Raw genomic sequence first — 14495 nt, 5'->3', positions numbered from 1 at the left:
AAGCCTGGACAGCATCAGCTGAGGGTGGCAGGAGACAGCAGCAGACCGACTGGAAGAGTTATTAAGAGGCAGACGTGTACAACAGGAACGGTACAACTGAAAATCTGCTCAAGTAAAAGACAAGCAAAGGTTTTCTTGCTGTCACCTACTCCTCTTAGTCAAGTGACTTGAGGCATACCAGGGGCTGCTGCATTCCGCAGGAGGACAGTTAACTGTTCTAATCATAAACATGAAATTGTTCTAATCGTGTCAGGGGTATCGCATGTCCTGTGAACAGCGCTGCTTCGGAGCACGCGCATGAAACAACCACAGACAATATAATTGGCTATGTTTCTATATAAACAGTAGCAAGTGGCAAAAGAGGTTTTACTAACTACTTGTGGAAATAAAGGGTTTGTACAACATGATTACAACAAAGCATTATTAACTGATTCACACTATGTAGTACCTGAAAGTGTTACTTACAGGCAGGGTGAAAAAGGTGGGATGTTTAGATTCATCCTCATATTTGCCTTCTGCGGAGCCTCCTGCCTCCACTGATTTTGAAGTAGTATTCTTACCAATCCCCATCGTTTCCAGGATGTCAAGGACTTGCATGCAGGACCCACGCAGATGATTCTGGGATATGACAGGCCAAGTACTACGGACAAATTCTTATTTAAACAGCCGCACCTCCAGGAATCACAGAAGTGCTCAGTAATCCAGCTGGGACATTAGGGTTGCTTTTTTAAGTATCATTAGCATCAATGGCACCTAGAATTGAAGAGAGACATTAATTTTTTCTTGATTACCTAAGATATTTGTACAAGCACACATGCCCTGCAGCCCTGGTTCCCTTTCATGCTCGTGACTCACCAATTCTTATCTTCTCCTTTTGATTTGATAATTAGGAGACTACCATTTAAAGATAAAGCTGAAGGTATTTTAAATTCTTTCAGGATGGGAATACCATGATTATTCTCTCATTCTTCTCTCGTCATCTTCAATTATTAGAATATATATCAAAACCTTGGGTTTGTTTCAATTCCACAGTCACATCCAGAGAACCTTTGAGGAACAAAGTACGCCTGTACTCCAGCTACGCAGCAACGCTATTGAACACCCACTGCAAACAATACTTGTGCTTCTTCAGAAAGCGTGAACTGTAGACCTACTTAGAAGTCCACCTCTGTATATCTAAATCCTTCCTTTTAAAAGGACCTGTTTTTAAATAAAAAGCATCCAGGAAGCTTAGATTAGATGGATTGAGAAGCACACCTGTCTTTCAGTAAGCCCATTTCAGACAGACGGAAACAGCCTTTTCTGCTGAACACCCTTACCTGAAATTATCCCAGCTGCATGAGGAACATTCAAAGTAATCTGCCTGATGATGCTGAAGCAACTGGTTCAGGATAAAATTGTGTATTTTAATTAATATCACTACTATTTTGGCACAGGAACAGGAAAATGCTTACTGGTTCTCTTGTTTTCCCAGATGGGTCACTACAGTACTGTTTTTCCACATTTACTCCTTAAATTAGACCTGCCAGTCTATGGTGATTGACACTTCTGCTATTTCCAAGACTACGAAGCATGGATGAACAGATTTTAACTCAAACTTCCCAAAGGACAGCACAGAGAATTCTGCAGCAAACCAAGTTTTGCAACCTGTTGTTACAGAGCTTCGAAGAGGAGGTGCAGCTGCAGACAGCTGCAGATAAAACAAGCTAAGCTACAGACGAAAGTACATGACAGAACCTGAAAAATGGCCTTTTCAAAGTCATATCAAGTGAAGTTTTCTGCAAAGCCAGGCACACATTCAAGCAGCAAATCCCACTGCACGCTGGCGTTACTTCAAAAGCAAGTTTATAACATCGTCAACTTAATCACTACAGCCACACACGCGGCTAATGGACATTCAAAAAACACGGTTATGTATATATATTAAAAAAGAACAAAGAAAAACCAAACTACAGTTTGGAATTCTTCTTAAGCATCCTGTCTAAAATGCTGCTCAGGAAGATGCTAGCAGCTTGAATGTAATTGCAATCAAAATGAAACTTGACAAAGACCCTTCTGCTAGGGGCAATTTAGGACTGTTTGAAAAATTACCAAATACGAATATTTTAGAACATCTTAGTAGCTATTAACTGCCCATTTGCTAGAAAATTCTGATTATTTGAGGTGAGAGATAGTAATCTTACAAAGCAGATGTAACTTTTCAAGAGAGAAAATATAGGTACCTTAAAAATACTCTGTGGGCACTGAGACACCCTTGAAGCACCCTTAATTAAATCAAAACGGAATGGAAAATCTTCAAATAAGGGTTTAATTATGACCTCTCTCAAAGTAAATATTAAAATAGCAAAATTAATTATTTCTCACTTGAACTTCAGACTGAAGGAGAAGGCTAGTTGGAGCACTCACGGCCCTATGCCTGGAGAAAAAAAAAAGGCATTCCCATTTTGACGATAACCACAGACTTCCCCTTCAGAAGTGCAAATCTCCAGACACGAACAGCAACTTTATAATTAGTTTGTCTGCTTCTGAGTTTGTGCACAGATAACTGGCGATTGCTCAAATCTCTACAGGAATATTTGTCTCACAGCTGCCTATGCAGCTTAGGGGGGGGTAACGGATACTGGTTAAAGGTTTGGGGCCAGTGGGGGTGTCTGGGGTGGGGGGGTGGGGGGTTGAGGGGTTTTGTTTGCTTTTTACTGCAAAGGCACGGGGGACTTTTGCAAGCACAAAAGAATAAAAAAAAGAAATGAATCTGCCGTTTTCTGTCAATGCAGACATATTTTATTCTCCAAGAAAATCAGTGATGGAGACAGGCGTAGTTTAGTCTGGCGGCTTTTATCATCTCAGATTGGAAAGGAAAAGGGAAAGGGCAGAATTAAACGCAGCCATGCCAATAAAACACCAGCGTACCAGTTACACCAGCAGGAAACCTGCCATTCAGGAGATCTGGTTTAAGGTACTCTGGCAAGATAAGCTGCTTAATTAGCATTAACTAGCATCTCCACCGATGCAAATGAAAAGACCATGTAATCCTATTTCACTTTGCGTTGCAAAACAGTAAGACTGCTATCTTCTCAAAGAAGATGTGATCATTCCTCAGGAATTGTTCTTGAGAATGACATCAGGACAGCAAGCAAATAAGCTGTGCCTATTATTTATTCTTGAGAGCTGAAACACAATAGCTAGAACAACAATATTTGGATAAGGGCTCCCAAATGATGACAAGCAAGCTACTCCAAATTAACAGGCAAAAATAGCCTCTTCTACTACTTTTCCTAGTGAGAGGGAGTGTTTGTGTACACACATATACATGCACACAAACTACACATAGGTGTGCCAGGGGGCGGTCCACAGAAAACAAGGTGGACAAATTGCCAAACTTTTCTTGCTTATACTCAGCAATTAAACTTACACTTAACGGCACAGATGATAATCAGAGGTTTTGCAGAATAGTTTTATTCTGCAATCAGAAGCGTCAAAGTGAAACAGCTTATCTGAAATATATCCTCCTTTATCAGACCTCTTACCCACCAACTGAGCATAGCTAAACAAGACGACTCTGACATTTTATAGTCCTCCGTAACACATCTAACTGATCAGAAGCTGAAAAGTTATGTAAGAAGAGATAAAACTCATTCAGCATCAGCTAGGTGCACACAGTACAACAAATTATCTGTGCCTTAGATCAAATGGAAAAGCTAGAAGTGAAATTTCCACCAGGATACCGATTAACTTTCATGCCTTTCTATACCAACTTATCTTCAGTGCTTGTACATGATTAACCCAGGAAGGCCAAAAGCTGACATGGTTTTATAATGCTTTAGATAAGATTAGTATCTAGACAAAGAGCCTACTGCAGGGGATAGTCCAGGTGCAAGTTCACAAGACTAAAACCCTCCCAGCCAAGGAAAGGCCACCCTGCATCTTCCACACGCTTGCCTTTCCTCCCACACACAAATCTTTCAGATTTGGTACCACCGAGACAGGACACAATGCCATGGCAGTGTCTGCTTTGACACCACGCGGTAGTTCTTACACTTTGCATTTTCATGACTACTAACATCACATTTTCTATTTTACTGAGGCAGCTCTTGTTTTGTTTAAACAAGTTAAAATGCATTTCAAAGTTCACTGAAAGAAAAAACGGTCATTAAACGTACTTTTCTTTTTCTTCCGGCAGTTTCTTCCTGCAAGTCATTACTCTGGAACCTCTGCCACAAATAAAAACATTCACAGAAGCAGACAACAAAGGTTTTCCTATAGAGAAATCTGCCCACATACCAAGACAGGCTGCACAAAAAGCTTCTATTTCACAAGGTAACCAACCGCATGCAAGTCTGTTGAAAAAAAATCATTTGAAAACTCACCTCTTACTAGATTCAAGAGTTAAATTGAGCAGGACAGAAGATACAGATCTACACAAAGAGCTTACTACCACGGAAAGGAAAAATGGACCACAAATGCCACTAAAGGAGCAGACAATCGTAATATATACAATATGTAAAATACCTCCTCCCTTGCATGCACTGTTGTCTTTAGAAGCAGCATCACTTGATAACAGGTTTTGGCTGAACCACACTAAAAATGTTCCCTACTTTTTTGTATTAGTTTGAGAATACCCAGCAACAACTACAAGAGACAAATTAAAAAAAAAAATAAAAAAAATCCGATTTGCAGTGACGCCATTCATCTCTACAGTGCTATGCTTGAGGGCCTTTAACATTTGAATTCTGAGCTTAGCAAAGCAAAGACTGAGGAAACCAAAACCAATGTGACCTCCAGACAGCAGCATGCTTGGGGCAAGAGGTTGTTGGGGCTCTTTCTGTTTGCTTGAGGTTGGTTGGTTTTTTTAAGCATCCATTATAAGAGTCAACAATTTGTCAGGTGCTGTTCACCGGCAGCAGCAGAACTGGGAAGCAGTGCTGTGTTCAGGACATACCGCCAATACGATGAAGCTCATCGCCCCACATTTGCAATAAGCAGACCTGGAGGTTAACCCTCTGAAAGAAGCTTCGTCCAAACCTCTGCTTCCCCCATGACTGTCACGATGACTTTCAACTCTCAAAATTACTGTTCTTCCAAAGCATAAGAACAAGGCAGGTTTTTCTTCCCAGAAGCTTTAAGAGGGAAGCAGCTCTGTGTACTTCCTTATTTGCCAAACTCAACCCAAAAGCTTTCTAAAACCACAAGGGCCTTTCCAAATTACAACTGGATCTCAAATTTCTATCAACTGAGCCAGGCCCACCATACAGAGACGTTATCCAAAATACTTTAGACTTTCCATATTGATTTGTCCAGCTGCTTTGAGAGGACAGGAGGCAGCTGACTCAGCATAAAGCTGGGCAGATAAACACGAGCAATGGGCACAAAATTTGAATACAAGTGAAGCAGCTTCATTTAGTGCTTTGCACAATGGGGCCGCAGCATTTTAGAACTGGTACCAAGACCCCTAAAAACAACAGTCAAAAGCTGCTGGACAGTCACAAATGTTTTATCACTCTATAAAGTGGCAGAACTGTCTGCAGAGAGAAATGGAAAGCAGGTACATTATAGCTGCAGTTTGCTGTATTCCTTTCCCTCAAAACACCAAGTTCTGCTGAAGGTCTAGGCCACCAGCTGGTGAAAAAGTTAAAAGGAGAATCCTATCCAGTCTGAAAGGTAAGTGTATTCCCTCCTACCCTTAGCACAGCAGAAGTATCAAACAAAATTAAGTAGTTCATCAGTACCTGTGGTCCTCGCCATCTCTACACCGTGGAAAATCAGGAACTGACCTACATTTGGTAACCCTACACTGCTGTGCAAGGGAACTATTTGTAAAGGAAGCACAACAAGGCGTGGTTATAAAACAAGCTGGCAGTGAAACAGCACATTCTTTAGAGCGTACTGATGGAAAAGCTCCCAGGAGCGCTGATGTGGGTATGCCACCTGGTAAGCACATGTCGCACCGCCCCAAGGAAGGAGCCATGTCAGATCCAACCCACGACCTTTCTGGCTTTTACAGACGGCTGAAGAGCCAAGAGAGCTCAGTCTGCTGCATACACTAAGGAGATTACAATCAAATTAAGGTGACAGCTTAATTACATTCTTCAATTTATTATTTGTAATTAGCTGTCAGACTCATGTGGATAACAACAACTTTCTCCTGCAAGCAGAGATGACGCTCAGCCAGAAGTTGTCCAACCTTACATCAACCAAGGTTAGCTTCACCTACATTTTAAATAAATTCCAAACAGCTGAGGTGAATAACCTGAACTCCAGCAGCACATCTGGGGTTCCACCACCTCCAACGGCAGTCTCAAGTGTCAGGCATCTCTGACACTCAGGCACATGATGTGTTTAAATACAAATCAAGATAGCCTCTACGTCTGAGATTGTATTTTTGGCAACAGACACATGACAGAGATGTGGAAAGGGACCTGCACTCCCTGCACATCAGGATATTTTACCGTTAAAATGTGCCAAGTCTGAGCAGAAGATAAAACCAGTTTTACAACCCACTTGACTCGCTCAGTACCCAATACTGTGAGCACTGCACAGCTGTTTCTGGAAAGGGCACGCTGCAGACTGCGACTACAGGTAAATTCTCGGCTCCTGCAGTGTCAGACAGCTATGAAGAATTCAAGGTGCACAGCATTTACTTTGTTTAGTTTAAAAAAAGTGCATTTAGGCCAAGCAACTAATACTACTCTACGACATTAGGGACATTAAAGAGAAACCACATGCTGCAGGACAGAGCTGCTTATAGTTTGGTTGCCAGTCAACGTTCACCAAGAGACATGGAGAAGGGGGACAGACAAACACACGGCTCGGATCGGCACGAGAGTATCCAGGGAGATGGAGATGGCTGCAGAAGGCAGCAGGATGGATGCCAATAGATCAGGGAAGTTTTGAAAGAAACTCCTTCACCAGAACACTATACCGAGCTGATTAGGGAAACAGGAGTGCTTCTGTGCTTTCAAGACCAGCAACGCAGACAATTAAGGAATATTGTGGAGGCTCCAATTAGACAAGTTTACTTACAAGGTACAGCTATCCCTGGCCAGACACACAGTTCAACACAAAAGCAAGGCAATTCCCAGTTAATTACGGAACAGCAGCTTTCTCCAGACTACTACTGGCTCTAGTTACATCCATCAAACAAAATTTCTGTACTGATTTTGTGCCATCAAGGTATCAAAAAACAAAGACTCCTCTTCCTGTTATTAGACACCCCTTGTCTTCTGTGCATCAGATGGGAGCTACAGGCGCTGTGGTTTGTATTTATACATGTCCTCGCTTTTACAGGTCCTGAGTTATGCTATTTTTTAATACTAGAAGAACCTGAGCACAGGATTCCCCCATTTCACTCTCCAGCCTATCTGCCATAGCTATTCACATCTTCTATTTAACAGCATAATACAGTAAGCCTGAGAAATTTGTTTCTGAGAAATTGTTAAATATGAAACAATATGCTATCAAAGGGTTTTAAACTATTAATGACCAAATTCCAAGTGATCAGAAGAGCAGCAACTTTACTACTTAACACTGTCCAAAAAGTTGCTTGGTTTTTTTCCTACAAAACAAAAAGGTCCTCCCCACCTCAAAGAATTCAACAACAAGAATCTCATTTAGCGAGGCTAAAAAAGCCCAAGAAGTACTTAACATGATGCAATCAAAGTACCATCTGCAGACCCGCAACCACAAACGGTGCTGGCCAGGAGTATTACATCTCCAGATTGGTACTTGGATACGGCACCCATGAGGTCCCCTACCCCACAAACTGTTCCAGATAGGTAGGTGTGCCTGAAGGGTGTTTTGCCAACCTTCCAGGGGATTTTGACCATCTCACAGATGCGAAAAAAGCTGCAAAGCACATGCACTTAATCTTCTGTTGCTACATGTAAAAACCATCTTCCCACTTTAGTCTTAAGTAAAGCTCTTCCTCAGGCTATTTTGAAACTGAGCCTCTTTGATCCAAAAAATACTCATGATCTGACTGTACCAGGTGCTTCTTGCACCCAGAGTTCCTTGCCATGAAATGAAATTGCACTGAAATGCTACTGTGTCCTTAAATGCTACAGAGATGATTTTCCCCCTCCAGTCAAGAGCAAATTACATCCACACTTAAAAAAAGTATACTTCAAATTCCTAATGCAACACTACCTAAAAAGACACAATTTCCCTTTGCCTGCAGTAGAAGCAAAGTACTGCTAAATATGCCCGAACTTCCTAACATTTAGTTTTTAAAAACCATGACTTGACGTGCACTTTAAGAAGTTTCAGTCCCGAGTTAGTTTCTCACTTTGCTTCAAAGTATGTCTTCAAAGCCCAAACATATTCCTTCTTTGTAGGCACTAATGAATTTTTAAGTAGTTGGTATTTTGACTTCCATCCAGGATAGTATGTCTTAACAACTGACCAACATTATTAGGGCATGTCTACACAAAGACGCACAGGAAAGTTATGCCGAACTCAAACCTTCCGTTGATTTAAAGCACATTAGCTAAATCTCATTAACTTCCTGTGTGAATGAGCTTGTTGAGGACTTAAATCCAGCTGAATTAGACTTTTAACAAAGGATCTCACAGCTTTCAAAAACTGCATGTTTGGTTACTCGGATTATTTAGTAAGAGCTTATTTAAGCTGTGATTCTAAACAAAAATATCTGAAATATGAGTATTTCCAGTATAGGTCAACCTGAAGTGCATTTGGTCAAAACCATTATTGGTCAAGCTGTTCCTCGCTCATCTTTCATCCCATTGCTCTCTCAGTTTATTGTTCCAATAGGCAACAGTTTTGCCAAATTTCTGTGCAGCATGAGTGCCACCCTCCACAGGAGATCCCATCAACGCACATGCAACGGTCTGCGTGAACAGAGTCCTAACGGAAGACCAAGAAAGAACTATACAGATGAATCTGTAAGATTACATTTCAAAAAAGTGCAAGCAAAATCTAAGAGGTAACAATTTCACAGCTTGACATCAAGTGACCGATATCAAATGACACCTGCAGTGTTTTCTAGATAGCAACGATGCTCACAGTAAATAAAAATTAAATAGCATATCACTGTTCTTTATCAAACACTTCACTACTCTATAGTCTTACTTCCAACATAGTAACCTCTCACTGTTCATGGTACACATTAACTTGATTTATAGTATTATATAGCAGTCCTTACAGTCTCCCTGTGGAGCATTAATAGTCTAAGAATTCAGATACCTCCACATTATATGGATATTAATACACAGTTCATTAAGCTCCTTCATGGCACTCAGAAAGCAACCTGAGCACACACTGGTTCTTTTCTCAGCTTTCTTTGTACTGCTACTTGGCACTTTGATGAAAGCTACTTTTTTTCCAAGACCTTAATCACATTAAAACAAAGGTGAAGTTAGAGACTCATCCAGGAAAAATTCCATTTATTAAGCAAATCAGGGTAACGTGCCAACTTTTTCAGCTCTCAATACGAACCTCCTTTCCAAAGGCTCAGGCATTCCTACATCTACTTTTGAAACAGATACTCACTCCTTCCTGAAAGAGAACAATTTTAGTCCAGTAAGCAATATAAAACCAGTTACTGATTACACACACACATTTGAAAAGATGCTGAGTTGACTTATTAGGCTTGTCTTAAAATAAATATTTTACATCCATTTAAAATAGCTTAATAAAAGATTGAGAATTCAAGAAACTTCCAAAAACTAAGCAAGATGCTGTACTTTGGGGTCAAGCGTTCTTAAAATCTCTTTTTTACTACATAAACCTCATATAAACTTTTCCCTTTTAAAAAGTAAAAGAAAGCCAAAGTTTACAGGTAAACAGGAAAGAGGGTAAGTACTTCTGAGTCTCTCTGTACAGTGATAACAATTTTAAAATGAAAAATTAAGCTCTCAAATCTTTAGGATATTGAAACTTAAGTTACTAAAAACCTTTTGACAGGTTTTTCTTGCTTAATAATGCCCACACTAAAGCAGCTGAATTTTTGTAATCATCCTCCATTAACATCTGAATTCAAAGCAGCTCTTACCTCCAAGAAACCTGTACCAACTTCTAGAGACTGCCTCTGCCAATTCCTCTGCCGCCTTTCTTCCAGTCTACGCTCAGTGCAACAGTTCGCGTTGCAAGTTGCAGCCTGAAAGGATGCAGACATACCGAAGGAGGATTTTTATAATCTGGTTGGGCTCACTACATTGTATAACTGTCCTGTGCCCAATCACAATCTCGGCACATTACACAACGGCCGAAATGCAGGAAGACACCACACGGCCATCAACTGTTACTACACGCCTCGGCCATAATTACAAAAAGTAAGCAAACGGACAGTCTCTGAGTAACAGCAGAGTGCGTACAGATCAACCCAAACAAGGAGGTTCAAGCGTTTTACAGAACCTGCAATGCTACAGGGAGAAAAAGCCAGCCAGGCCCCCTAGAATTCAAGTTGCATAAATATTTACATGCCTGACTGCAGCAGCTATAATCAGGATTGGGATTTTCTCCACCCAGTTAGCATTTCCATAACCTCCGTTGTGCAACTTGCACAGAAACAGTTTTATTAGCCATTAGCCAGTTTTCAGGAGGTCCCAGATCTCAAAGCTGTTCCGTAAGACAAGGTTTAGCAAGCCACAACCTCACCAAGAAGTAAAAAACACACAGTATAACTTACACTGGGCTTTTTCACTTTCCTAATGGAAAATGCTGCATAACAGTGATGTTAAGGTCACAGAGCTAAGTGAGATGGTAAGGATGCAGGAACAGAAGTGAGAGAGGCTGGAAACAATTAATCAACATGCAGTCCTCCTGCATAAATCTATTCTCCCCTCCCTGACCTACCTCTTTTTCTGCAAGAAGACAGCACCGTCTTAAGGCTGCCCTAACACTTTAAACATCACGTTATAATTCGCCGCACCACAGCCCCCGCCTCAAGTTATCACTTGCCATCATTTGTACACCATCCCCTTACCCCACGAGGGAAGTAATCAATTACCTCTCCAAATAAGTCACGTGTTTGCACCATTAATGAGGCACCATCCTTCCACAAGTGATACCGTAAGCGATAATTAAACCAGGCCACCAGAAAGCACCACCCAACTACCAGGCGCTGCCCACATTTACACGCAGCATCTCAGCCATCTGCGCGCAACAGAGTGGCCAAGAGGGGAATAAAGAGCTGGCTTTACCTGAAACGCACCCTTTGAACCCAAATTCGTGGAGGCAAAAGCTGGGCGGATGGCGCCATCTAGCTCCCTCCGCTCACCGCGCAGAGCCAGCCTTACGCAAGTTTACAACTTCGTCATCCAAGCTTGCTTAATTGTCAAGACCTGAAAGCGGCGGATCACCAGCAGATCAGAAATCGGCATGTCCTTGTTCTTGCATCAAAGAACCAGCCACTGAATAGGGCACGTTTAATTGAAAGCTGACACTTATTATGTGCAATACTCTTTATTCATCATTCACTAAGAATGCAGGGAAGGAAGCCAATTATCTCCACTGATTATTTTATGCAGTGGGTGCATATATAAAACCACATTATGTTCCTGCATTTAATCTCCACTGCAAAGAGATGTCAAAAAGCTTCCTCCTCCACTTGCCCCTTTTCCAATTATTCTTTCCTTTGCTCCTTCCTTCAGAATTCCAAATGTTCTCACAAACAGAAACACCTTCTCATTTCAGTATGGCGAAAGCTTACAGCCCTTAATGCAAGCATCAACACAGGCGAAGTTTTAAGACCATACACTGCCGTACCACAGGTCCACAGACTGCCTGCAAGATTACTCATCTACAATATTTTTGTGGAATATGCTAGAAATTATTTTAGAATCAAGGCTTTCAGTGTGCTCACAGGGACCTACAGGACTAAGAGATCAATAGCAAGAAAACCACACAGGTTTTGAAAGAAATAAGCCATTTGCTTTTTTAAATTCTGGACATCGGACTGAATATTTTTAAATAGTTGTGTTAAACAATGCCAGGGACTCAAATGCTGCTTTGCCCTGGATATCATAGTTCAAAGTATAATGGAGTTCTGTGCAAGTAACATTACTTAAGTATACAATTACACAAGACTTCTCTATTGACCTTATAATTAAAAACAATCATTCCAAAGTTCTTCACTGATGAGTGGAGAATTGCATCATTCAAAAGACTTTTTTCTGACTACTTAGTATTTACACTCAATAATTTAGTTCAAATAAGCCACCTACTAAACTGGACACCTCCACTTAAAACCCAGCTTCCATGATCGACCGTCTGGACAGATCTGATGGCAGGTTGTTCCGTTAAAATTCCTCGCAGTGAATATGTACTTTATCACTACCATAGTTGAGATGAAAGTTAATTCAAGATATAACTCTTGCGACTACTGTTTCAAGACAGTGGAATATTTTACAATGCATTTTCAAACTCCTTAATGCTGTGAAAGACAGGCAGGAATAAACAGATGAGCAGCTCTATGTACTGCTGCACTTTATCAATGCAAGTGAAATCGCAGTAGACAACTTATCTTGCTCTGCTTCAGTGCAGGGAAGCATTGCCGTGACGATCCTACATAGCTAGTCATCATTTTTATAACCTGCTTAGTATCTGAAATTTAAACTGATGGGAGCATTTCTCTTGCTTCAAAATGTTACTCCTAGGGGGAGTTCACTTCTGATTATTATAAGAAAATCCAATTTTTCGCCTTCTTCTCAGGCATACCGTGTTCAGCTTAAGGATGACACAAACACTTCAGAGTGCCCTGGTCAAATTACAAATGTTTGTTGTTAGACACACACTGGTAAACTACCTGACAATTTGCAGGCAATGTTCTGAGTCTGAATACTTATTCTGAGGCCATCCTCCCTAGTTTTGCAGCACTCAGGACAAAATTCTTCTTTGAAGTCACCTATTTCCACTGTGTGTATAGGGATGGCAAACTGCGGTTATCTCGTATAATCAAAACTGATAATAATGTGACCCAGTGACTGCAAACACCTGGTAACTAAATGCCTCCTTTGAACTTTCATATCTTGCCAGGTAATAGAAATGCCCAACATAAAAAAGCCAGTCTGATGAAGTCACTGAAAAAGTGTTAAACAAAAGAAAAAAGCCTGTTCAAGCATAGCACATGCCTCGCAACACTGTTAGAAAAAGGCACATCATCTTCGCAAGAACATCCTGTTTCATCAGGAGCGTGAGGTGTAGGATGCCTCATTCATGACGGCCAAATGAATCTCCCAACTACATTTTTGTAGCTATCTCCTCATCTAAGTATTCTTCCTACTAAAGTCGTAACAAATACGCGGTCTTCTGCATCAGTGAATAGGTTCAATTGATGCAGCAGACTCCCATGAACATCTTCCAGAATGCACTTAACATAATACAGCAAACACAAGAAAATAGCATCACATACTAGTAGAATAAATAGATCCACTTCCACCCACAACTTGGAGCAGCAGAAAGCCATTAAGTTTGATCTTACGGAGACATTTATAAATCCATAGAATTATAAATTCCTTGGAAAAGCACTTACCAGAAGATATGTTTTAATGTGAAAACACCTACTGCTCTCTTCCCTAATGCTGTATCAAATATACACAAAGAATTACTGAACTTGCTTTGAAAGCTACCATTTCATTCAATGAGCAATACGCCGTCCTGGGTACGCCTTACAGATACTGCTTGTACATGATTCAACCCATTGCAATGTACATCCCTCTCATTTAACAGAAATGATACCTAGAGGCAGTCCATGTTCCGTAAATTCCCCTTTTCCAGTCAGAGAACACAATGCTTCGGGCCTAACTTCTGTTGTCGTTACATCCTTAATCCAGTTACAGCTTGTATTATAGCATTTCTTAGAACTCTTCCTGCAACTGTGTATTTTTAAACATTTGTAAGAAAAAGCTAGGGTCTGAGATGTACATCAAAGGAGACCGACAGTTCTTCTATGTAAAGAAGTAATTAAAGGCACTTCCATCTTGTAAAAATACCTATGGCTGATTTCTGGGCAAGAAACAAGAAACCATTTTCAAGGAAAACCAACAAAAGAGTAGTGAAGCCAAAGCCATACACTCCACAGGCACAGATCAAAGCACTTCAAAAATTAATGGAGAAGGAACGTGGGTTTTGTGACCCGCTATTGTATCCACCGTGTCCATAAACTAAGTCAGATGCCTACGTCTTTCCTGGACCTCCAGGTATGCTTGTAATTAAAGGCTAAAGCTCAAATAATTTTTCTTTGAAGAACTGACAGAAGTAAAATCTGTTAGTGGTCAGCAGAGCACCAAGGGAGGTTGCTACCCTTAAAGCACCATTACCTTCACGTATTCCCAGATGCCTGGGGAAAAGCTGTCAGCTTCAACATTAGGCTTAGAAGACGGCAGCATATGGCCCAAACTCAAGTATGCAGTAACTCAGCCAAGGGAACAACACACCGCTGACCCAACCGGCCCAAGTATATAATAAGCCTACACCTAACAAGCTGCAAACTTCACACCTACGACTTCAGTCTCTTCATTTCTCAAATGTCAGATCTTCAA

The 14495-nt window shown here is 40.9% G+C and overlaps 1 protein-coding gene across 4 annotated transcripts in view; it reads right to left on the bottom strand.

The window, feature by feature from the left end:
• Positions 1–14495, bottom strand: part of SLC23A2 (solute carrier family 23 member 2) — a 66190-nt gene that overhangs the window by 27685 nt on the left and 24010 nt on the right. For 2 of the 4 annotated variants that reach the window (XM_037371385.1, XM_037371386.1), the window contains one exon: positions 466–753. In XM_037371385.1, the coding sequence (XP_037227282.1) occupies positions 466–597 (132 nt within the window). In that variant the 5' untranslated portion in view covers positions 598–753. Of the gene's footprint in view, positions 1–465; positions 754–9450; positions 9511–10006; positions 10112–14495 lie in introns of all 4 variants that reach the window. The other 2 variants (XM_037371388.1, XM_037371387.1) reach the window with 2 other exon arrangements.

Source organism: Falco rusticolus, chromosome 20 (genome assembly GCF_015220075.1).
Source record: "Falco rusticolus isolate bFalRus1 chromosome 20, bFalRus1.pri, whole genome shotgun sequence".
Classification (NCBI taxonomy): Eukaryota; Metazoa; Chordata; class Aves; order Falconiformes; family Falconidae; genus Falco; species Falco rusticolus.
This window is presented reverse-complemented; position numbering and strand designations above follow the sequence as displayed.